Source organism: Mastigoproctus giganteus, chromosome 9 (assembly GCF_048544385.1).
Source record: "Mastigoproctus giganteus isolate SK-2022 chromosome 9, ASM4854438v1, whole genome shotgun sequence".
NCBI lineage: Eukaryota > Metazoa > Arthropoda > Arachnida > Uropygi > Thelyphonidae > Mastigoproctus > Mastigoproctus giganteus.
The window spans coordinates 35,041,316-35,067,477 of NC_143583.1; the positions used below are offsets into that span (position 1 = coordinate 35,041,316).

At 37.2% G+C, this 26,162-nt stretch overlaps 1 protein-coding gene across 1 annotated transcript in view; it reads left to right on the forward strand.

Annotated features, from left to right (window-relative positions):
• The window catches only part of LOC150080142 (proprotein convertase subtilisin/kexin type 7-like), a 214,815-nt gene extending 191,597 nt beyond the window's left edge, over positions 1 to 23,218 (forward strand). The window contains exon 22 of the mRNA XM_090380627.1: positions 22,971 to 23,218. Within this exon, the coding sequence (XP_090236753.1) occupies positions 22,971 to 23,180 (210 nt within the window). The 3' untranslated portion in view covers positions 23,181 to 23,218. The remainder of the gene's footprint in view (positions 1 to 22,970) is intronic.
• Positions 23,219 to 26,162: the final 2,944 nt, after the last annotated feature.

Consider the following 26,162-nt stretch of genomic DNA (forward strand, 5'->3'; position numbering starts at 1 on the left):
ACAACAGTTGATGCACGAACATGACTTGCAACATTTGCATACTTGGGTCTCCTGGAACATTTTTTGCTAACTTCTACGTCACAGATTTTTATGGTGCTTTTAGATATTGAAATTTCGTACAAAAATCATGTTGATTAGTTTTAAAGAACTCTTCTTTGAGGTTATGTTCCACAACAAGCACATGTTCCCTTATGATAATGGCTGTGTTTATTTATTGTTCGCATTGTGCATGCACATTTGTAGTGAATGTGCATCATAGTGCATTAATGTTATGAGAGCTGATTGCAAGTTTAAAGGCCTTAAATGGATTAAATAAATTAAATGTGGATGGCATCCTAAGGCTGGAGGACACACACATAAGGAGTCATAAATTTCAATTGAAAGAAAAAAAAAAAGATGGTTGCATGATAGATGTGCAAACATTTGCATTCGGCCAGAAATTGATTGATTGTTGTTCCAACAATCAATCCATTTTGTGCTCTGGAGGTGAGTTGATATTCTTGAAATTTCCATTTGGCACTCTGGAGGTGGGTTGATATTCTCATTTTCATAAAGATATGAAAGATAAGAGATTTGGGCAATATCGACATGCACATACAGTGTACCTGATGATCCAATACATCCCAAAGATGCTTGATATGGTTCGGATCAGCACTCTGGGCTGGCCAATCCAACTTTTCCACACCCATGTCCTCAAACCACTCTGTTATGTTCCTGAGCAGTATTGCATGATGCATTGTCTTGCTAATACAGGCCTTCCCCGAAGTATTTCCATAATGTTAGAAGTGCATAATTGTCCAGTTATCCTGGTATTGCACAGCATTCATGGTTTTGTCGATAACGACTAATGGGCTCAAGCCAAACCATGAAAGGAGCTCCATACCATGGCACTATCTCCACCAGACTTTATTGTTAGGAGGATACAATCAGGAAGGAACTGTTTCCCTGGAATTCACCACCACCAGGAACGGCCATCAGACTGGTAGGGTGCAAACCTCGATTCCTCTGTGCATAGTAGGGCTTGCATAAAACCGAGAAATTTCAAAACCGAGTTTAACCGAAGTTTACTCTTAAAACCGGTTTTAAAACAGATTTTCTCAGACTTAGGGAAAATAATTAAAAGTTTATAACACAGGTATTTATTTTATCTTGGATAGATTGTACAAATCGTAATCAAATCTTTTAAACAAAATCTATCACCTCTTATAGTAAAAAAAATAAAAAAATTAAAATGCTCCAAAAAAGTAACCAGCTTGAGATTATACAAAATTACAAATTGTATTCAAATCCTTTGAATAAAAACTATCTTCTCGTATAGTAAACAAAAAAAAAAAAAAATAAAATAATAAGCCCTATAATAAATAAATAAAAATAATGTGAAAAAAAACAGCTTGGGGAAATTACTTTACTATTTATTGCTCAGCTTTTTTCTGAAAATGATCCTTTAAAAAACACAGTATATTAAGCATTTTTCCTGATAGGCTTGACCTTATTTTTGTGTTAAAGCGACCAGTGATAGAAAACACTCTCTCAGATTTGACACCTGTTGGTTTAATGGTCAGCAATACTCTATAAACTTTCTCTAGCTTTTCACTTCTACTGCTAGTTGCCTCCAGAATTTTAAATTATTTGCTAATTTCCAATTCACACGGATATTTTGAAGGCTCTTCAGTTAATCTCTTTATTACACTATCATACTCTCGCATGAGTGTATCTCCAACATCGGAACTAGACGAGTCTTTGTTTTCTTCTAAAAGAACTGTTCATTTATTTTCAGTTTCTTCATTCAGCGCTAAGACTCCTCGGAATGTTTTGAAAATAATCTCTGATAAATCTCTTCAGCATGCTTTTTCAAAACTTGCTTACTTGAAAATCAAAAGTTCTTGAACCTGAATCTTCTTTCCTAAACTTTTTGGGGTTGTGTGTAGATAGCTCAGCAAAGCCACAGTTTGGCAATTTCGTCTTGCATTGTAACGCTGCAAAAGGCTTTGGTGAAACTTTAAAACAAATTTTAAAACCGTTTAAAGCAAATGGGTTTTCTGCTGTATCAAGCTTAGCAAGCAGAAATTCTATTGAAGACTCTGCTTTAAGTAAGTCTGCATCTTCTGAGGTTATAGCCTTCAGAATCATTTCAACTGGTCTTAAATTTTCACATAGCAATCCAAGTGTTTTCTAGTCATCGTCAGACAGCTTCAGTTGACAGTACTGCACATAGAGCATTTGGAATGCAATTTTTCAATTTCAAAAATCTCTCAATCATATAGAATGTGCTATCCCATCTAGTCTTGCAATCTAATATAAGTTTATATTCTTTCCCATTAAATTTTGCTTTAACAAAATTTTATAATATGTCATTTTTGGTAGGCGATTTTCGAAAAAGCTTGCAAATTTTTCTGACTTTGTTAATAGTTTGTGCAATATTGGCCATTGGATTGAAGAAATAAATGAGCTCATTGGTAAAGTCGGTTTGATAAAGCATGCTTTGCTGTCTTTCTTCAACTTCTTCATCATCACTACTTTCTTCATTATTTTCATTTTCTTCATTGTCTTTGGGAGACTCAGAGACTGTGGCACCATAATTGATTGCTTTTTTCTTAAAGTACATCTATAACTGACAGATGTATACAATGGGCTATACATTGTTGATGATTAGGCGTAATTTGCTTGCCAAACTTAATCATCATTGCTGCTTCATCGGTGGCGCAGGCAACAATATCCGCATCCAAGTTCAAACCAAATTCCTTCAAGTGTCCATTCACAATTTGCTCAGTTCTTCTGCTATCAAGTGAACCATTAATCTCAATAAGACCTAACGACCAATGATTGTCTTTTGAACACAAATTTATATTCATATACCTTTCATTTTGTATAGACGTATATTCGTCTAGAGTCAATGAATACCGTGCACCCAAAACCAATGAATTTTTGAAATGCTGAATGAGTTCTTCTTTCTTAGTTTTATAATAATTCAGAACCATATTTTTAATTCCATTCACTGAGACTGGTGGTAATTTATCGTATTTATTTCTCTGAAGGTGAAGGCTTGATTGTATAAACTCACTCTTGGCAATTGAATTAAAATAAAATCCATCTAAAGCAGCTAATTTTAAAATCTCTTCTTCCATAGATTTTTTAACGATAAAGTTTTCTAATGTTCTTACCATTTTTACGGGAGGTTTACTGTTATCTTGTTTAATGTCAATCTGATGCATTTTGTTAAATGCGACATCAAAGATGATGTAGATCCTCCAGACGACTTCATTATCTTCTGACATTTTGAACATTGTGCTTCATCCTTGCTTTTTCGAGCAAAATAATTCCATACATTTGATTTTATATTAGACATTAAGAGTAATAAACATTAATTAGTAGGAATTTATATCACCGACAATTTTAAATAACATATTGAAGATAACAAAGGCACAATACTATGCGTCACTCCCGCAAGCACTGAATGAAGTCTAAACGAGGCAAGTTTCAAAATTTTTACGAAAGAAATTTTTTATTTATTTACTTGCAATTGTTTTTTCCCCAATTAAATCTATTGTATTTTCAAAATTACATAAAAGCTAAATTTGGTGCAGCTGCTTTTTGGAGAACATTTGATCTCAAATTTAATAAGAATAAAGAAGCAAAAAACTTTCTACGATTGAAATTTGATGCAATATTCAGCGAATCTGTTTCTAGTGGGTAACCATCAATAAAGCGCGTTCCATAACTTGCCTGGCGAACAAGATAGATGGAACGGAGAAATGTTGAGCATTTTCTTTTACGCTATCGCTCCAACTCACTCAGTCGTAAATGAGTACACCTGCATCGTGCCATGATACAGGTGGGAAGATAAAAGGTATCCCTCCTAGATTTGGGTCACTTGCCCATGAGATTCGTAACTAAACATAAAATAAAATGAAATAAAAAACATGTTTAAAACATAAAGCAGTTGAACGATCCAGACAAACGAACAAACAAAAGAAAATGTGCATAACAAAAAACTATATTCAAGGGCTAACTAAGAAAATATTCGAATCCGCTTTTAGAAGCTCGGTTTCGGTTTTAACAACTCAATATGAAAACCGATTTAACTGGTTTGCAAACCCTAGTGCATAGGACTGTTTTACACTGCTCTACAGCCCAGGATTTGTGCTCCTTATATTTATATTTTTATTTTATAAATTAAATTTATATTTTTGTTTTTAAATAAATTTTTGAAGACATCTATTAATTTTAAAGATTACTATTAATATATATTTTTAGTAGCAATGGGTAAAATAGATATTTCTCCCTCTATTTTGATTATGCCATTGTTTCATAATATTAAGTGTATAAATTTAATGATTTTCTATTATGAAATTTATAAAAAAAGTACAGGAACGTCGTTCCGGTCCGAATACACCAATGCATAGGACCCGTTTCCCCATCCATGGAGGGGTGTCCGGATATTAATGGTAGGGTAGTGTATGCATCCCATGCATTTTTCTTCTCTGCCATGAGTCTGATTAGTTCGTCTGACATCCCTTTGGGCCTAAACCTAGAACAGCATTTCTTATATTGAACAAAAAGCCTATATATATATATATATATAACCTTTTGTCTAATGAAAGCGTTAAGTGTTCCAGTATGGTTGTTGTTTGTCTGTTATTAGGAAATTCGTTTATGAATAGTATCATGAAATAACTTCCATTAGAGCACTTTGCTAACGAAATATCGAATAATGTGAATTAATTTTAACTTATTTATATATGTAGAGTTCTTGGGGAAAATGAATTTTGAAGTAGGTCGTCAGTGCTCAGGGGTTTAGTAAGTTATTTGGCAATTAGCAGTAATTGAGTTCAGTAGGATGATGTTAAGGCCCTGAGAAAAGGTTAAGCTTTGTGCTCGTCAGCTTTGCTTTATTGCCAGTTTAAGTACTTTATTTATCGTTGTGGCCTGTTGTTGGTATGCAAAGTGTATATATATATATATAGTACTATCTGGCCTCATTACTTGCAAAATGGCTTATACCTTATAGTCTTAAATCACCCTCTGCTATTAACCGTCATAACGACCGGTTTATTTTTAGCTTACGTTCGCAGAGGAAAGTGGTTTATGAAATAATGTGTGCTCCATGTTAGTCTGCTTCACCCTCTACCTGCAAAAGCTTGTGTTTACAGTTCGATTCTGATCAAATATCCCTTATATGTCATCTTTATCTGCCATTTTGCTTCAAAATGGCTACTATAAGCCCCTTTTTTAAAAATCAATGTATACAGTCCAGTGCACACCACAATTTCAGCAATGCTGATGTGGAATTCCATAAGTAAAAATCAGTTTGTTTCTCCCATAATGGGGAAAAAACTTATATATAAGCAGGGCTATTTTTGTGAAGGGGCACCTCGGAATTGTTTTCCTTAACTGATTTCACGGACGCCAGGCACTAGTATAACAAAATATACGCTATCTATTGATGGTATTTAATATTTAAATAATAAAAATATTCGTTAGAGGATTTATTATACAATTTATAAAGAAATTACAACGCTTGGTGGTTGGCCTTCATTAGCACCTATGCTACCGAAAGATTGATTTCAAATTTAAGTGAAGTTACAGTCAAATTGACTTCGTGTTCTGATGAATCATCGTTCTGATTTAAATGGCGGATGATAGTCCAAGCGGGCGCATTTGGAGTAACCTTCGAATTATAATAATAACTGGGAAAAATGCCGAATAATAAATGCTCTGGAACCTTTTTTTTTTTTTTTTTTTTATTTCCAAAAACAGCACTACATGTACAATTACTACATGGGGAGAACAAAAAGATGAAAATGATATCGGGCATTTATTTGTATTATTATTAGCAAATTTGTATTATCATCTGCTAACAGATTTCTATGTATACAGTCCAGTTTCTATGGGGCGAAGCGGGTAACTGGGACAAGTACTGATAATGGCCTCATTCTTTATTTACTTAATTAATAAGGAAGTCTTCTCTTACGCAAGCAGTATATTTTGATAAATGCTATTTTTTTATTATTTCTATGTATTGTTTGTTCGCCGTTGGATAGAATTCATCATGTACTCTGCCACTATCTTTCCTTATTTTTTATTTATTTATTATTATTATTATATTTTTTTTGTGTTGGTTCACGGGAATTTTATTTCATAAGATCGATATTTATACAAGTATATATGGGATGCTGTTTCCGAACGGCAAACAATTTATTATTATTATTTTGTAGGATACTACAAAAATTGTTGATTATAAATTTGATCGCTTAGAGTTATTATTAGCCATATGGTGCAAGGAAGCCTGAGGCTTATGCTGCACCAGCCAAAAAAAAAAAAAAAAGAGAGAAGAATGATGATATCCAGCTCAGGACTCTGGGTGTGCCAAGCCCATACTCACCAGATGTGAGCCCCTGGGGTGATTTCTGTGGTTTAGAAGAATGCAGTTCTCAACTATTTTTTTACTTGACTCGTGAGGGGGAATTCGGTTCGAATTTTGAATATTATAACTGGAATTCTGAATTCATCTAACTATATAAGTTATTTATTAATTATTCATTAATTTACTCGTTAATTGTTCATTTAAAATACTATATACAGAGGAGATACAATCCTCAAAGCGAAGCATGACGTTACGTCCTCTGTTAAAATGGCATCGAAGTTGAATAATGAAATCCCGTAATACAGCTTATAAGGGTATATCAGGAGGAATCTACCTAACTTCAGGGATTGATTCCTTGAGTAGTTGATTTGGAAAAAAAAAAAAAAAAAAAAAAGTTAATATCAATATGAGTCCAATTACGGACCCATATTGAGCTACCGCCATGATGAAATGATCGTATCTCCCATTATTTGGTTGTGACTGCAGAATCTGCCTAACCGCACATGTCATATTAGTTATATGTAATTTACTTCTCAGATCTTTGAACAGTTTTCGGCTTTGTTGATGGGTTGATGACAGATATCAACTAAGTTTTCAAACAAGACTGGCATACCTTCATTTTTCTTTTGGAAAATGAGCTGCCGACTCTTTTGGAGGATGTTATGTTCTTTTATTGACGCAACGGCTTACTTATTTCCATCATGATGCAGCTCTACCTCATTTTTTTCCAACAAGTTTACGGCTATCTGAATTATCACTGTCCCAACCGTTGAATTGGACGAGGCGACTTCCGACCCAGTGGTGAAATAGTAAATTCTGCTCCCCTGATCTTTAATAACCATACCCTTTATTCTTCCAGCCTAACCGCGGTATGGTAATTTTCGCCACTGTTCCGAACTTTACCTCAAATGATTAACGATAAGGGAATTTTGGACATTGCAGGCTACTTTGAAAGGATCAACTAATGATAGAGAGAGAGAGAGAAAACGACGCTAGCATTATTACATCTCGCGGAAATCTGTATCTACATAGAGGGCAAAGATAAGAACTTTATTAACTTAATTTTTTAAAATCGGCTGACTAATAACTCAGCTACTGAGTGAAAGTAGTCCATAAAAGTTCCTCGCTTCATTGGCAGGTAGCGGTGGTTTCTTAATATGGAACCCGTTTTGCTAGCAAGAACTAGGGCCCCCTGGTGCGTATGGACCAACGTTTCACTAGTAAGGTCTATCGCCAGCTGTTAGGAGACCATGTGCACCCTGCCATGTTACATTTTTTTCCCGAATGGAAACGGGATCTTCCAAGTGGGTACCATGCCAAGTTGGCCCGCACTGTGTACAATTTATTTATTTATTCAAACAGCTAGAAAACAGTAAACAAACATGCCTTAGTATGCAGCAACAAAAATAAAGTTACATAGCTCCAAAGCAGAGACTTGGCATACAAATTTCATCAGGTACAAAACGGAAAAAAAAAAGTACATACCGGTTAAATGAAGAAAAAAAGCAATTTAAAGGCTCAGGTAACAGGTGCGGTTAGAGATTTCTGTTGCCTCTTGAATTGTCCAAGGGTATCAAATATTTCCAAGTTTGCTTTGTTAATTGATCTTGCTTTCCTGCCGTAGTAGTTGTAATATCCATAATTTGTTCTTGCATAGGATGGTTTAAGAAGTGGATGGTTTCTTAAAGCTATTTTCGATGCGTTGAAGTTAATTTGTGAGACGAGGTAAGGGTAATTAATGGTACCATTTACCAGCTGGTTAAATAGGAGTATCGGCTTTGTCTCTTCTTTCTTCCAGTGTTTCAAGTCCAAAGAGTATACACCACTCTTGGTAAGATTTCTCATTGTATTCTAATCTACTTTTGAAACAGCCATATTGCATTGTTTTTTGGATATTTTCAGTTTAAAAGCAAATATTTTCATTTGCTTGTTATTTGTTTTTTTAGGAGCATTAGCAACTAAGGCCATATTGCTCCAGGGATATGCGGTGGTCATTCCCTGACCTTTCTGCTTCCTCCGTATTTGGTGGTCACGGCTCGAACCCCGGTCTAATCAAGAAGCGTGTGCTACTCACTGCAGCTCCCGCCCACCAGGCTACGGAGGCGCCTTGTGTCTGGTAAGCTGCATGGAGGGTGCAGTTTACCAAAAAAAATTTATAGCATGTATGGAGGGACCAGACCTGGGAGGCATATTCTAGGGCTGGCCCAACATAAATTTTATAAAGAAATACGAATAGTCCTAATTTATTGAAGTCTCGGTTAATTCTTTTAAGAAATCTTAGTTTTTTGCTAGCTGCCCTCGCAAAGTTTGAGACATGGACATCAAAGGAAAGTGATTCTTTGATGGAAAATACCCAATTTTTTTGGCAGAACTATTTTGATCGCCTTGTTGATTCAATAAGAAAAGTTAAGTTTTTTTTTTGTGTGTACTTTGGATTGGTTCGAGGAACAGAGTGAAGATATCACCTACCTTGATTGGCACCTGGTCTCAATCCAAATCACTAGGGGGTAGATGACTCTTCAACCGGTGAAATACCACCACTTTGCTTATTGGAGGCTTGAAGTGGTGGAACCCATGTTTAGTCTCTAGAGCTAAGTTCCGGTCAACCCTTCCCTATCTCTTCCATTAAGATTGATGACTTTTGAGGTTATGATGAACGTCGTGGCGAGATCCAATATTCCTTACATTTTGAGGGTACAGCTCTAAAACGGTGTTCGCAGGCCGGCCGCTAGTTAGTACACCGGACCGAACCGCCTCCGTAGCCAGGTGGGAAGGAGCAGCAGTGCACAGCACACGCTTCTTGATTAAACCGGGGGTTCGAGCCCGTCACCACCAAATACGGAGGATGCGGAAAGGTCAGGGAATGACCACCGCATATCCCGGAGCAATATGGCCTTAGTTGCTAATGGTCCTAAAAACCAAATAACAAACAAACAAACAACCGGACCGAACCTATTGGTAACTCTTTAGGAGGCTTCCGGATCAGCTAGTGTATAATCTTGCTACCTCTACTCTGCCAGATGGAGTCCAACTAATGTATATGCGGGGAGCATTGTCGAGGCCACGTTATGTCAAGGATCTGGGTATATTCTTACCACATGTACGCCATATCCAAAAATTTGGATATGTCGTACATGTGGTAAGAATTCATTACTTCATACAGCATGTCCCACCCACTTTTTCTTACTGTTGAATACACCATGAATTGTCAAACTAATAGAGCAAGCTTATCTGCGAAAAGATCTAAACCTCCCAAGTACTTCCTAATTCATTTCACAAATATACGTGGTCTCAATTCTAATCTCAACGATGTCCATTTCCACTTGTAGTCTGCCAAACCCCATGTACTTTTTCTGACAGAATCTCAGTTATCGGTTGATTCAACTACTGCTCATCTCAGATGCCCAAATTATTTGCTGTATGATTCCTTTCGCCTCAAAGGTGGTACTTGTGCTTATGTCCGTTCTGATATTCCCTGTCAGAGATTTGGCAATTTGGAATCTCCTCTCTTTAATCTTCTCTGGTTTAAAATTTCTCCACCTCATTGTGTCAAATTCATCTGTTGTCTATACCATTCTCCCAACTCCACTAATCACTTGGAGCTCGGCCGACCGGGCTAGCCGAGTGGGTAAAGTACCTGCCCGGCAACCCAAAGGTCGCGGGTTCGATTCCCGCCTCGGGCTTGGATCAAAGTACTGCAAAAAACCTTGGGAGGTGCAATATGGCCACAGAAACCGATGCGCCAACAACTACCAAAATCAAATCAAATCACTTGGAGCTCTTTGACTTCCTCTCTTTGCAACTTGACTTTCTCCAGTCCAAATCTCCTAACAGTGAAGTAATTTTCCTTGGTGATTTTAATGTTCACAACTCCAGCTGGCTTCCGTTTTCTAATCGGTAATCTAATCACACGACCCAGCAGGTCGAGATGCTGAGGCTTTTGCAATTACTAATGACCTAGCACAGATTGCTCATTTACCTACAAGAATACCGGACAATCATAATCATACAGCCAATACGCTTAACCTTTTTCTCACAAACAACCCTTCTAAGTACACGGTCCAAGTGAGAGGTCCTTTAGGCACTTCAGATCACAACTTGGTGATCGTCTCTTCTCCAATGGAACCTTTATCTCATGGCTGTTCCCAACCTCGTGTTGTTTGGCATTACAAGAATGCAAAATGGGATGACCCGCGAGACTTCTTTTCCTTGGTCGGATTACTGTTTGAAAACTTCTGATGTCAACGTTTGCTCAGATCGTGTCAGTGAAATTATTCTTGCAGGAATGGAATCCTTTATCCCACACTCCACTTTAAAATCTCGTCCTTTATCTAAACCTTGGTTTTCCAATAAATGTGCTAAAGCTGTTCAAGAGAAGAATGTTGCATATTGTAATTGTTTTTTTTTCTAATTCTTCAGTTTCATTTTCTCCCTACACCAAAGCTCGCAACAATTGTAAAGCAGTTATTAATCAGTCCAAACTAGAGTTTGAACAGGCTAAGAGTAGAAAACTTGCTTCTTGCCCTAATGGTAGCCGAGCATTCTGGTCTCTCTTGCCAAAGGTATTGGTCTCAACTTTTGCCCGTCTCTGCTCCCACCTCTGTCCAAACCAGATGGCTCTGTTGTCACTTCAGCCAAGGATAAAGCTGACCTGCTAGCATCCCATTTATCTTCCAGCTCATGTATTAATGATCTTGGTAAAACACCTCCCACCATTCCCAACACGCTCCATTCAATGCCTCCTGTGGTCTTCCGTCAAAAGGATGTCAGAAGGATTTTGACGAATCTTGATGCTAAGAAAGCTCTAGGTCCCGATGGTATTTCTCCACTTGTTCTCAAAACCTGTGCTCCTGAACTTACTCCTATTCTTTGCCGCCTTTTTTCACTTTCTTATTCCAAAGGTGTTTTTCCTTCTGCTTGGAAATTTGCTCATATCCAGCCAGTTCCTAAAAAGGGTGACAAATCCCTCCCATCCAATTATCATCCCATTGCAATTACTTCTACTCTTTGTAAAGTTATGGAGAAATCAATTAACCGCCAACTCTTAAACTTCCTAGAAACCTTCCGTCTGTTCCAAGATCGCCAGTATGGATTCCGTCAGTGTCAATCCACTGGTGATATTCTGGCTTATGTTACCCATTTATGGACTAATTCAATGGAAAGGTTTGGTGAAACACAAGTAGTTGCTCTTGACATCTCAAAGGCTTTCGATCGTGTTTGGCATAAAGGTCTTCTAAACAAGCTTCCATCCTATGGTTTACCAACTGTTTTTAGTAATTGGCTATCCAGTTTTCTCTCTGATCGCTCACTGAGGGTGATGGTAGATGGCTCTCTGTCTTCTAAGTTCTCCACTAATGCCGGTGTCCCCCAAGGTTCAGTTCTTTCCCCCACTCTTTTCCTCTTGTATATTAATGACCTTCTTCCATAACTGGAAATCCTATCCATAGTTTTGCCGATGATAGCACATTGCATTCCTCTTTCCATTTTGAGAAACCTTGTTCTGCTCAATCAGCTTCAACTTCTCGAAAATCTGCTACCAGTTCCTTAAATGCCGATCTTCAGGTAATTCTCCAGTGGAGCAAAGACAACTTAGTTGATTTCAACCCTTCTAAAACTCAGTCTTCTCTTATATCTCGCAAAAAGGATTCTTGTGCTCCTATGCTTATCTTTAGTGACACTCCGATTTCTAGGCAAAATGATATATCTCTTTTGGGGATTACCCTGACTTCTAATCTCTCTTGACACAAGCACATTACAAATATTGCTTCCTCTGTATCTAAAAAACTTGGTTTTCTCTTTCGCTTTCGGCGTTACTTTTCTTCCAAACTGCTGCTCACTCTGTATAAATCGCAAACCGCCCTGCCATGGAATATTGTTCCCAAAACTGCGGTGGTGCCCCACAACCTCTCTCAGGCTTCTTGATTCCATTCAGAAAAGGGCAGTTAGGTTAATTAATGATTCATCTCTAACAGAGTCTCTCCACTCGCTTTCTCATAGACGTACTGCTTCTGCTGCATGCCTCTTCTACAGATACTTCCATGGGCACTGTTCTTCAGAATTGGCTTCTATAATTCCCGCTCTCTCTTTCAAAACAGTCCGAACACGTGCCGCCACCAGCCACCATCCATTTACTGTAACCAACTTTTCATCTTCCTCATTTATTCATTTAACTGCCGTGTTCTGGAACAACCTTCCTTCATACGTATTTCCTGAAAATTACAATCTACAGACGTTCAAGTCCAATGTCAACAAATGTCTTTTTTGGTCTTCTCAACCTCCAACCCAAGCACGGTACTGAGTACTATAGATTCTAATAGCTCTCGTGTTTGGGGTTCACATAAAAAAAAAAATAAACAGCTGTGGGATGTTTTGGAACGGGAAGTGAGGCACATGGGCACGCAGACGTCATGTATTCCGACGTGGAAAGCCTTGCAGGCAACATGGCTGCAGATCCCTAAGGACATCAGACATCTAGTGGATTCAATGCCTAAGCGAATAGCTGCTATTCTCCGGGGTGCTCAACACGGTATTATGTAGGTAGTCATAATTCAGTAATCCCTGAGTGTATATACGCGAAAGCTCAGGTATGTGTATGTACTCAGGTATGTGCGTGGTATGTGGTGTGGAAACGAGAATACTACTCTTTATGTTGTGAGATGCTTAATTTTCGTTGTAGTTGAATAGTTGTTGTTTCGCTTTAGATAAACTTATTATTATTTTATTTTAAGTGAGCAGTACTCCATCTCATCAGATACTGTGTCGTCTGTATTCATTACATTTCATTCCTAAGTGATTTCGAAATTTTCTTTGTTTCGTCCCACGTTGCCAGTTACTAGATTTAGTGTGAATTAATCAGAGCTTTGTAAATGCTATGAAAAGAAACTTAACTGATATTAGTATTAGTAGAGGCACATGATGCAAGAAAGCAAACTTATGCAGCATCATCTAAAAAAAAAAAAAAAAAAAACCTCTCCCATTTCACCCCTCCGTTCGTTCCAAATACCTGTCCAGTCCATATGATTATTATTGTTGTTGCATGCGATTAGTAGTACAATAGAGTTGATTTGATAATTGAGAGCTATTAAGTGCTCGATAATTCCTATATTCTATTATATTATAAATCAACAGGGATTTCCTTTATTTTAGATATAGGAAGCTTCTTTTCCAACTCTCCTAGTCCAACTATCAAGAATTATTAGCGAGTCGGACTAGGAGAGTTGGAAAAGAAGCTTCCTATATCTAAAATAAAGGGTAATCCCTGTTGATTTATAACAGAGTTGATGAAAATACGAATAGCGTTTCCTTCTTGTTTTTGTTTTTTCCTACATTTTGTGTATCATTACTTGTGTGTCTTTCTTTGTATTGTCTTAGTCTGTATTTTTCTCTAGGCAATGCATCGTTCCTCACGTAAAAGAAAACAAGCTTGCTAACAGTCACGATTTAAGTCTTTGCGTATGGTACCCACTTCAATTTCGATCGTCATCCTTGCTTACTAGTTCTGCATTGGTGGGAAAGGACTGACGATTTTATATATATATATAAAAAGAAAAAGGAAACAAAAACAAAAAATACCCGAAACATGACATTTGACGTTTGTGAAATAAAGAGCACAACGTGAGGCGTCACCGATTTGACTTTACAGTCTTTTCTCGTGGCGTACACGATACTCTTTATTCTGTGTGTGTGTGTGTGTGTGTGTGTGTGTGTGTGTGTGTGTGTGTGTGTGTGTGTGAAAGCCTGACTTATGTCATTGATGTAATGCCTACTCTGTAATATGCCTTTATTATATAAAATTATTTTAGAGGTAGCCATTATTACAACGAGCTCAAGGTTTGTAATAATCCAGATTGGCATAGCATTGTTCGATAAGGCAGTTTTAACAAGCCATGTACAGTTTATTTGATTCCAGTCAGCATCCTGCTTCCCATTTTTATTTTAATTTTAAAATCTTGCCTGCATAAAAGTAAACACGAAATTAATTTCTTTCCAGAATAAAAACAAGTCATATAAAATGCTAAAAATTAAATATAACATAATATTAAAACGGTGGCAGATAAAAAAAAATATATATATATATATATATTGCGCCTTTATCAATACTCCTAAATGAGGTGACCTCTGACATGACTATTCTTCTTTTCCTTGGTTAGATTACTGTTTTAAATCTTCTGATTGCCAGTGTTTGATCAGATTGTGTCAATAAAATTGTTCTTGTCGTGATGAAATCCTCTATTCCCTTTTATTTATATTTTATTAATTTTTAATATAATATTTTATAAAAGTTTATTTCCTTTCAGTTCTTCTGAAGTGAAAGGAAATAAACGTCGGGGAAGGGGAGTTACGAACAATCTTTTGCTTTAAAAATACGAATTTTTCAATTAATCTTTGTAAATAGGACATTTTGTTCCTGTAAACTACTGTACTTTTAAGGTCTTTAAATGAAATAAGAAACGAATAGAACATTGAGTTAGCGCGAGTGGCCCTAGGCGTCTGCACAATTTCTTTTAGGAAATCTAAGAGTTTTTCCTGGTCTTTGGCTCCGTAATATGCCCAGATCACGTGCATTACTTTCTTTCGTAGTGATAGCATCGCTACCCATCCAGAGATAAATCTTAATTAACAGCTGATCGTCCGCATCGCACTTTGACGTCTTGAAAGAATCGAGTTGATTCCGATTGGTCGCTCTACTAGCTAGCGTAATCCGAATACTTGTCAGATAGTACTTCTTGTTTGCTAATGGAGATATCCCTCTTCTGTTTTCCGCACGAAAAGCTTCCAGTTGCTGAGTACCAACAGAAAAGCCAGTTAGGTTTTATCTGACCCCGCTTAGCTTGCTGTTGTTTGTGATGTAGCGAACTAACTGAAGAATTACAAAAGGTCTTCGAAGATATTTCCACCACATTAAAGTCCACAGTGCATTGTGGCCATTTTAAGATTAAAAAAAAGAAAGAGAGAGAGAGAGAGAGAGAACTGTTAAGAACACTTTCTTATCTTCGTAATGAGTTTCCTGTCCTCGTTAAGAGCATGTGCGCTGAAATAGCTACGGAAGCAAAATTTCAAATGTGATAAAAGCAGTGGTAATGTTTTAAGCTAATCCTAATCACGGATGTATTATTCAGTAACAAAATTGGCACACATTACATTTTAGGCGTGTTCAAGTTTCAAACAAAGTGCCAACTATCAGTCCTTGGTGGGGACCAAAAGGGCTATTGTTATCCCGAACTAACTACGTGGTCAAGCGCCAAAGTGTAGTAGCACACGTAACCCGAATGACCACTAACTCTGACAGATTGATCAGGGTATTAAAAGTAATAAAATTCTAATCTATTTATATAGTAACACCAGAAGCGTTGTGAACAATATGAACTCATTTGAGTTTCTGATCAGGTTAGCAAACGTGGACATTGGAGGCCTACCGAGATTGGTTCCTCTCCTAGATATAATACGAAAATTTTCATTACGGCTAGACACAGTGTGTATAGGAATATGATGAAGACTAAGAGAATAGAAGCTGTGTCTGTGTGGTGCTAGGTGACCAATGGTAAAGGAAAGCTGATAATGATGGGAGTTTGCTAATGGCCAAACGCTGCCATAGAGTATGATAAAAATGTTTAGGCAATCTTGAATGGGCCAGCAAGTGTGATTGCCTTGTTATGGATGAATGTAATTTTACTTCTTATTGATTTGCATCTTGGAATGCTATGTAGAGATCAGATAAATAACAATCATCACTTGATTTTTGATTAACTGGATGATTCTTATTTATTTCAGCATTGAGAGGAAACAAGGAGCACAAATATTCATGATCTGGTTCTCACCAGAGATCCAGGCAGTATGAGACGTGTTTATAAGGGATTTATCCTAGAATCCACAGAAATTAATATTCCCGTGCAAAAGTACCGGAATATTCCCCAGAATGAAAGACAAAAGATCTCAAAGGCTCATTTGATAGAAAAGAAAAATAAGACATGAGACAGTTACAATGGGCATATAGCGTTTTGAATGATAGCTGTAAATATATTTTAACAAAGCCACTGATGGAATAGAATAGGTGAAAGCTGAGTATGCGAAATCTCTGAAAAAGAAAACTAAGGACAAAGAGTTTTACTCATTTATGAATACAAGGAAAAATAGCGAGTAAATTAAATAGGCCTCTTAAAAGAAAAAGGTGAAATCATAGATAATAGACGATGTGATGTGATTGAATTGGTACTTTGCAATGATGTTTACATTTAAAGGTGCGTTCGAATTGGAAGGACAAAACAAGTCGGCATCTGTGGGAAAAGCTCGTGAGGGAGGGCAACTATAATTGGAACTACAGTAATCTCTCGCAACCGCGAATTTGAGTCGGGGTTTAGTCCAATTGCACCTTCCCATGACACCGTAGATCATAAGGGTGGTATAGTAAGTTGGGCAGAAGGACGTAATTTGTTGTTTCCCACAGAGAAGTAGGATTTTACTATACTGTGTTCTACCCTCTCAACGACGAACTTGCCAGTACAAATATAGTATTCATTGCACATAGACCTGTCATTACCTCCTATAGATTTTTGTGCTTTTGACTAACATTTATTTTTCAGTAAGTGTTTTGGTCTTGTTTTCATAACGCTTTTAAATTATGGTGTTTGTTATAAACTAACATTTATGTCCTCTAAACGTTGCATTAGTCCTGGAAGTAATGTGCGAAAAGAACAAACAAAGTGGACATTTGGAACAGAAGGTAAAAGATAGACTTCACTGGGAATGAGCAAGCATACATAAATCGAAAACGAAGTTTATGGCCTTTTTCCCGACACCCTATTTACTGTTGGATCTTAATCTCACCTACTGTCGTTTTGCCAAACGCGGTACTTTTCAAGTACGTATACCCCGCGGTTGATAGATTCTTGAATCACATTCTCCTTTTGTAGTATAACTGGATGTATACCATTCTCTCTTGAATTGAATGGTATGCACCCAGTTATATTTAAAAAGAAAAAAAAAAAAAAAAAGAGGGAGGAACTAAAGAGGTGCCCTTGAAGCTCACACGCGCATTTAGGTAATTACTTGGTGCATTAAATTAACAAACCACCTAACCTGATTGGTTAATTGTGAAAATGGCCGATTATAAAAAAAAAAATCTTAATAAAGTTTAAGGATAAACGGTTGCCATGATAAGCAAAGTTCAGTGATGAATTCAATAAAACCAACAGAGTATTTTGCAACACGTGGACCACACGTTCAGGATCAATTCAGCACCTGAAAACAATGAAAAAGGTTTATGTAAGCATTTTTTTTAAAACATAAAGTAGAAGTGTATACTTCTCCCCGAGATGACAGGGAGTAGTAAACACGTTAGACACAAATATTTTAGGGAGTAATTTGCAACAATAATAGCATTTATGTATGCATGTTGCTGAGTTAGTTGGTCTCAGGCGAGGGTAGCATGGTTTTTACCCCGGAAACTCGGATATTTCGTCCAGCAAACAGAAAATCGACCACAAAACACACACCATTTGCACACATTATACTCGGAACTATATGACCTTAGTCACTAATGCTCCTAAAACTCAACTACAACATTAGGTGAATCTGCAAAGTCCTTGGAGTAGACAAATGTGTTCGAGTCTGAACAACAGAAATATGACTATGTTGTGTTTATTGGGTACATTTAGGGTAAAGAGAGATGATTTTATTATTCCACTACAAATGTATTATATAAAGACCCGAGACTAAATGTAAGTGCGTTTTTCTAGGTTATTTAATATTTATTTTATTACTAACGATTTTTTTTAATAAAATAAAGCACTTCGAAATGAGTTTGCTTTTGTAACATATAGATTTCACATTCTGGATGTATCACGCAAATTTATAACAAGCAAGGCCTATAATCACCTTTTTCAAGTCTTTACTCCCCCCCCCCCCCCATATCAGAGTGTTAGAAACATCTGCGCTAGAGATTTACGGAAGATAAATGATCATTAATGGTGATGAGGAACAAGCAATTTTATTGAAACAAATACTGAACTTTTGGAGTGTTCATAAAAATAAAAGTATTAAGTATTACACTTCTGTCGTGTTGCACTTTTACCTCTAAAGGTAGCGGGGTATGGTTTTATGCATCATAATTTTGTTGTATTACATTACACAACTTAAGGTCAACCAAAAAATCAATTAAAAAGTCTTGAAAGCAGGCTTCAACCAGTTCTATCAAAATGGCCTGAAGTTTTCTTAAGTTTCTTATAACCTTTACTTTCTCATCTAACCCTTTCTATTGCAGATTTTCGCCGGAAATTGTAGCTATCCATCATCTGTCGTGCCGGTTTAGATGACACCAAGTGAATAATATAGAAATGCTACTGATGTCAAACTTTTTTTAGGTACGATGTGCTCGGTGTTCTGTGAATAAAGAAGAAAGGTTCTTTCCCCTCCCCCATAGAAAATTTCAAGTAACTATTCATTACTTGGTTATATGGGCCTTTCTGATTTAGTTTATATAGAAATTCATTAACTTGCTACATGCTGCTCACTTGGATACACTATACTGCCAGAAGTAACCCGACACCTTCATGTCTAAAATAACCTTTTATTGAGACATGCTGATGTCTTGAGGGAAGTATGGGCGTAGCCAGGATTTTTTGTCAGCAGATATATTCACAAAAAAAGGCGCCTAATGCTAAAAAGCGTCACAATACCAGATTTTCGGCGTTAGGAGGTAGAATGTCCTTCTGACCCTATCCTGGCTACGCCACTGGGTGAAGGACCTTTTTCTGTTTCGTCCTGACAATGCAGTTTATCATCATACATAATGCACACGGTTTTCTGATGTTATGAACGTTTTTGCGTTTGGCGAATTTATTTACTGAGTGTGTCGTCCCAACTGTGAGGTGTGGCGAGGGTGTCTCGGTCCCGGGTTGTTTTTGTTGGATAATTGATCGTCGTTTCTCGAACAGTGCCATGCCACGTATTAACATTCTGGACAATTCTGCTCCCTCTATGACATTGTAACAGCACTATGGAGAGAGTTCTTCGTTTCGGCATTATAATACTGCTTGTTGTATTGCACAGCCTTTAGTGACTTGATTTGAAGATGTGAACATTCAAAGAGATTCATGACCTTAACTCCCACTGAACACTTTTGAGATGAACTGGAACATCGTTTTCAGACCGGGCCAACACGTTCGCAGTCAGCTGCTGAATTGATTGCTGTGTTGAAGGAGGAATGGACCAAAATACCGCTTTGAAAAATGGTTTGGAGTCTATCGACGAGTATACAGTGTGTAATTAAGGCCAAAGAACGGCAACACGTTATTAAATATTGTATCAATGAAAGGCTACTGAAACATGCACTTATCCGATTACTTTTGGCAGTATAGTGTACATAACTTTTTTACGCAGCATCCATTTTTACTGGTTAAAGAAAAAGTTTATATAGAAGACTGAAAACTACATTAGTTGCATGACTTGGTAAGTGAAGCAAGGAAGAAAACTTATGCAGCATCAGTCAAAAAATCTGAAAGAATTTGTTTAATCCTTAAATTTATTCAACCTATTCACTTCGCAACACCAAATGGAAGTTTATTTTAACAATTATTTACTCTCTGGCTGAAAGCAAATTTTTGCACATCTATCCCAACCATCAGGTCTACTCGCAGGTGCATATTTTCAAAGAGCTGCAATTCGCAGAACTGAGGTCTCTCTTGGTAAGTAGCCTTTTGTTGGTCTTTTCTGCACATACGTTCCAACAGATCCACATCCTTCCTGAAATGAGGCTTCAAACTTATATACCATACAAGTTTGAAGATGTGGCTTAACCATAGCCTTATACAATGGAATAAATGCCCCTTATCCCTGCTGTCAAAATTCCTTTATATCATCTGTGTGCTGTCCAGAGAACTTCATGTGTCACTAAGCCACATTGTGAAAAAAGTCCATAAAAATTGCTCACATCGTTGATGGAATTTCGAACTCTGGTCTTTTCCACGCGGTGTGGGGAAGATGTTGATTATACGAACTATTCTACCCACGAAGGCCACTCTTTGATGCTTTTGTTGTTATGGGAGTTTAATGGCGCATGAGCTACTATGGCTATAATGCCTCTTTGATGTGCAGGTGCCCCTAACCATAGGCTACTCCGAGGCGTATAACCTACTTTTTTTTAGTTGATTTGAAAGCCATTTTTACTGGCAAAAATGTGTTTCGCATTGATTCAAAGTGTAAATCACCATCGTTTCTTCACGTAATGAAGAAGTTACTGCAACTTCATGAGTTTTGAAGCGAAACGGTGATGACAGCCTTACAGTTAAAACGCGCAGTGTCAGAAGAGTTGGGCGATGTCATATTTGGGTTATCATTCTTCGTTTAAGAAAAAAAAAAAAAAAAAAAAAAATGAGAGAGAGGCCACTTAAGTCTTATAAGATGATGAAAGACAGGCCTTCCTCCCCCAACCATACTTTATCCTCAGAAACGTGCTTGCGGCTCTGTTTTGCTACACAACCTGATATTTATGATAATGATGGTACTACTTAGTCCATTTGTACGATCTTGCAGGCACGATAGAGCACACACAGACACACGGCCACCAAGCACGCTTCGTTAAAATAGACATAAAGTAACAGACTGAACACGACTCCATGTGGGAGTAACTACTTTCGAATTTAACTGCCTCGTCTTTGACTATCTCAGTACGCTTACAAGGCCACAGATTGTTCCACGACGTCATTATTCAGTTGCCGTAAAACTTCATAGCTTTAAAAGCTGCCATCCGCTCCCTGTAATTTTATCACCACTTATAAAAGAGAAACTTTCATCTTATTTTTTTATGTCGACAAGTAGTAAAATTAACTATATACGGAGACGACTCTATAATTTTAGAAGGATCTTGGCTGTTCGATGGGCTTGGTTTGCAACATGTCTCTCATGCACTTTTCCTACTACTGTTTCAAATTTATCACTTTTTTTTTTACCATGATATAAGAAAGTTTGTAACACATCAAAAGGGTTTTTGAGGGAATACTACCTCATTTTATTCAAAAGTTTCGATTTGACCAGTTGAATTAAATTTTTTTTTTTGAAAACTAACTTAAATCAGATGTTATTTACAGTTTATATATATATATATATATAATGTGGTTATTACGTCTAGATGTATGTATTCTTTTAGATTTGCGTGTTCTTCTGTGCTGCGTTAATGCCATTGTATTTTTGCCATAGGCCAATTGTATATTATACGCGCCAGTATATATTCGTTTAATTGTAGATTGTTACCGATTATTGGTGTTTTTCATATAAGTATTAGTGTTCATACAAATTTGTAATCAAGTTATCCTAGTTTGGTTATCTTCATTCCATATGGCCTATACATTTTGAGTTAAGATAAAAAGTATAATGCTAAATGACAATGATTTTTCATAACATTTTACTAATGAAAACATTTTATCTGTAGCAAGGTAATTATTAAATCTTAATTTCTGTATAAATTTGTATAATAATACTAAATCTTAAAGACTGTACAAATTTATATAATAATATAACGTATTGCATTACACCACGTGGCCGTCAAGCCCCCTACTTCATCGGGGGCTTTGAGTGGATTGACAGCCCTTTTCGACGTAATGCCTCATACGTCGTAGGTAAGGCATAAAAACACACATATAAAAATAAAAAATAAATAATGTAAATACACATGTAAATAAGATTTAATCCACATGTTAACACAACCTATATAAAGTTTAAAAATTCATCCATCCAACAACAAACCTCCATAGAATGCATTGGCATGAGAATCGGGGACATAGACCAATGCGCCATCAGCACACAAAGTAATTAGTTAGTGCGACTGCGCTGTAATAATAGCTACCCATAAAAACAAATAGAAGTCGGGAAAACCCCCTTTTTACTCAACGGCCTCCACCGGAGTACAACACTATGTAAGTACGTAGTAGTATTACAATATAGAATACACTACCCGTTGGGCTTTGTGTACCCTATCACAGTTTGCTGAAGAGATCGATAAAAAATAAACTAGTAATATTTAAATAAATAAAAATTAAGTATTAATTAAAAATTTAAGAAAATTAACCTAAAAATAGAAGAAATTAGGAAATTAATAATATTTAAATTAAAAAAAATTTAAGAAAATGAACCTGAAAATATAAACTAAAATAGCAAAACTGGTATAGGTACAGACAGAAACGAGTAAGTATGAGGCATTACGTCGAAAAGGGCTGTCAATCCACTCAAAGCCCCCGATGAAGTAGGGGATTGACGGCCACGTGGTGTAATGCAATACGTTATATTATTATATAAATTTGTACAGTCTTTAAGATTTAGTATTATGATATAAATTTATACAGAAATTAAGATTTAATAATTATCTTGCTACAGATAAAATGTTTTCATTAGTAAAATGTTATGAAAAATCATTATCATTTAGCATTATACTTTTTATCTTAACTCAAAATGTATAGGCCATATGGAATGAAGATAACCAAACTAGGATAACTTGATTACAAATTTGTATGAACACTAATACTTATATGAAAAACACCAATAATCGGTAACAATCTACAATTAAACGTGTGTGTATATATATATATATATATTTTTTTTTTTTTTTTTATTAAAGGTTTTGGTAGCCATTGGCATCTTCTTGTTGTGCACAGCAGTTTATGAAACTATCGAATACATCTGCCTGTACGAAAACAAGCGAAAGCTGGGGAGCGATGCTCAGGGAGAAGAACTGACATGTGCTGCTATTCGGACAGATGCTGCATCAGGTGAAGATGAAGAGTCACAAAGGCTTCTCGAACAGTCTGATATTACTAGTCCAGTTTGACACCAGACAGCACATTCAACCAGTGCCTTACTCAACCCGCCGACGTCCAGCATTGTTTTGATGTATATTTTTATTTTACAATTAAATAAAATAATATATCAGATGCTCTGTTTTACTCTTTCTTCATCTCCTCCGATGTAATGGAAAAGTAGAGATAGTTATTCCAGTCTTAAGGTGATACGACGCTGTTTTTCAAGTTGATATCAGTGCACATTTGGAAAACATAAAAACTTGGGTAAAACGAAGTCACGCTCCAACTGTTGTTGGAGAACAACTTCATCTGTCAGATATTCTAATAATCCAAAATTCCTCACGTTATCGACGGAACTCGACCTCTGATCTTTTCCACTCTGTGTAGAGAGCACAGCGATTCTACCAACTATGCTACCCACGAGGGCAACCGATCATTGAATAGAGACAGTAGTAGCCTGGCCATATAGACGCGTTAGGGTTGCTCAGGGTTTCAACTTCATGAAAAGTAGCTAAGAAGGAAAAAAATACATGTATAACGAGGTCGCTACAGTAATACATTTCTGAGATTTTTATTTTTTTGTGTTTATACTTCGGGAATCGGCTACATCAGGTCAGAGGAATTTACAAGATAGATGGAATACAAAACCACCAAATGTAATAGTTGCGAGCTAAAACCACGTGTCAACCCTTTGGAGAGCGGGGGGAATGCAGATCGTACGGCTTGTGCTTTTTGCAGATAATCTAGGGTCGCTGCTGAATAAAACTATTTACAGAACAATATGCTACCAATTCATGGCTCTAGTTGTTTTGACACAAATATAAAGAATAATAGTCTGCATAATACAAGATTCTTATATGTATATTGGTCTGTGCAATAATTACTGCTATCGGTGAACAAGACGGGCCACCGGAGAGTGGTTCATCAGATGTACAGATTGCCTGAATGGGCTATACTTTCAGGAACTGTGAAATGAAAAATCTTTATATAAACATTTGCCTGAACTCGCTTTGTTTATGAGTTACATCCTAATTTGTAGTCCAACAGTTATCCACCTTACCTGTTAAAGGAGATGTTTAAAATGACTGCCTTATGCTTGAAGATGGTGGGCAAAAGAACCCCCGAAAAAAAAATATTCGAGAATAATTCTCGAGAGTAAAACTGAAGAGAAAATTAATTGCTTTATTTAATTGATTGCCTCTTAAATTTAACTTATACTCATGCGTTCAAATTAACAAATATAAACTAGAAAAGGAGTACACAGATTTGTACTGGGTCACTGCATCTTTATACAGTATCTCTGACCGTATAATAGTTTATTTTTTATTTATAGAACAAAATGTAGAAGTGCACGGGAGAAAAAAACTGCTGTCTTCGTCTGAGACCGACTAACTCAGCCAGGTTGTGAAAAAATTCCGCACATCATCGAACCCAGGTCTTTCCACCCGGGAAAGACCTGGGTTCGAGTCCCTGTGGGGTAGATGGCATTTCTCTCCAAATGTGCTACCCTCCAGGGCTTGGGTTCAGGAAGTGAGCCGCATGGGGTAGTACAGTTGGTATAATCAACGTCCTCATCACACGGGGTAGGAAAGATGATGTCAATGATCCCGTCAATGATGCAAGTAACTTTTACGGGTATTTTTCACGACGTGGCTGAGTTAGTCGGATTTAGGCGAGCGAGGGTAGTGTGGTTTTTTTCTCTTGGAATCTCGGGTTTTTCATCCAGAAAACAGCAAATAGTAGTAGTAATAGTGCTTTCTTGCATGTGATGCTAGAAAGCAAGTGTATGAGCTTAAAGTAAAAAAGTAAAGTGCAGCCATTATCAACCCACTGCAGGATGGAAACCTCCTCAACAATTCATGCTGAGGGAAATGGACTATAATCTGCCACGCTGGTCCAGTTCGGGTTGGCAGATCGACCGTATTCGGCAGTCAGGGGCTTGAACCCCGATCTACTCAAAGAGGGTGTGTTACTGCACTCCCGCTCATGACCACTTGGCTACGGAGGCCCTTTATGCAGAATCAGCCAAAAAAAAAAAAAAAATCACACCATTCCCTCCAAATGCCTGGCCAGTTCCTCCTTAAATGTATTTAACCTGTCAGCTTCCACAACGACAGATGGAAGTTTGTTCCAGCAATTAACCACCCGATGGCTAAAGGAAAATTTCCGCACATCTATTCTACATCTGTCTTTTCTTAATTCGAATTTATGCCCCCTTAGGTTAGTAATCTGAACAAGTGGAAGGATCCCATCAGAATTCAGCATGCTCAACCCATTCAAGGCCTTATATACCTCAATCAGATCACCGCGCAGGTGCCTAGTCTCCAGCCACTGCAATTTGCAGAACTTAAGCCTCTCTTGGTAAGAGGATCCCTTCATTCCCCTCACCAATCTTGTTGCCCTTCTCTGTACACGCTCAAGTAAATCTACGTCCTTCCTAAAATGAGGCCTCCAGACCTGTACGCAGTACTCAAGGTGTGGCCTGACCATTGTCTTATACAGAGGGATAATCACCTCCTTTTCCCTGCTAGCAAAATTCCTATATATCATTGACAAAACCCCATGACCTTCCCTGGCAGCCTGTCTGCATTGCTCAGAAAACTTCATATCTGACTGCACAATTACTCCCAGGTCTTTTTCATTTTCTACCACCTTAAGTGTAGTACCACACAGTTGGTACGTTTCTCTGGGGTTACTTCTACCCATATGCAGTACTTTGCATTTGTCAAGGTTAAACTTCAGTTGCCACTTCTTAGCCCATCTGCCCAAATTATCAAGATCCCGTTACAGTAGCACACTGTCATTAACAACCCTGCCAACCTTTGTATCATCTGCAAACTTCGACATTAAGCCTGATATACCTTAATATCATTGATAAATATACAAAACAACAGTGGACCCAACACCGAACCCTGTGGGACTCCACTAATAACATTAGTCCACGGAGAGCAGCACCCATTGATTACCACCCTCTTTCTTCTCCCACTCAACCATCCTTTTATCCATAGTAG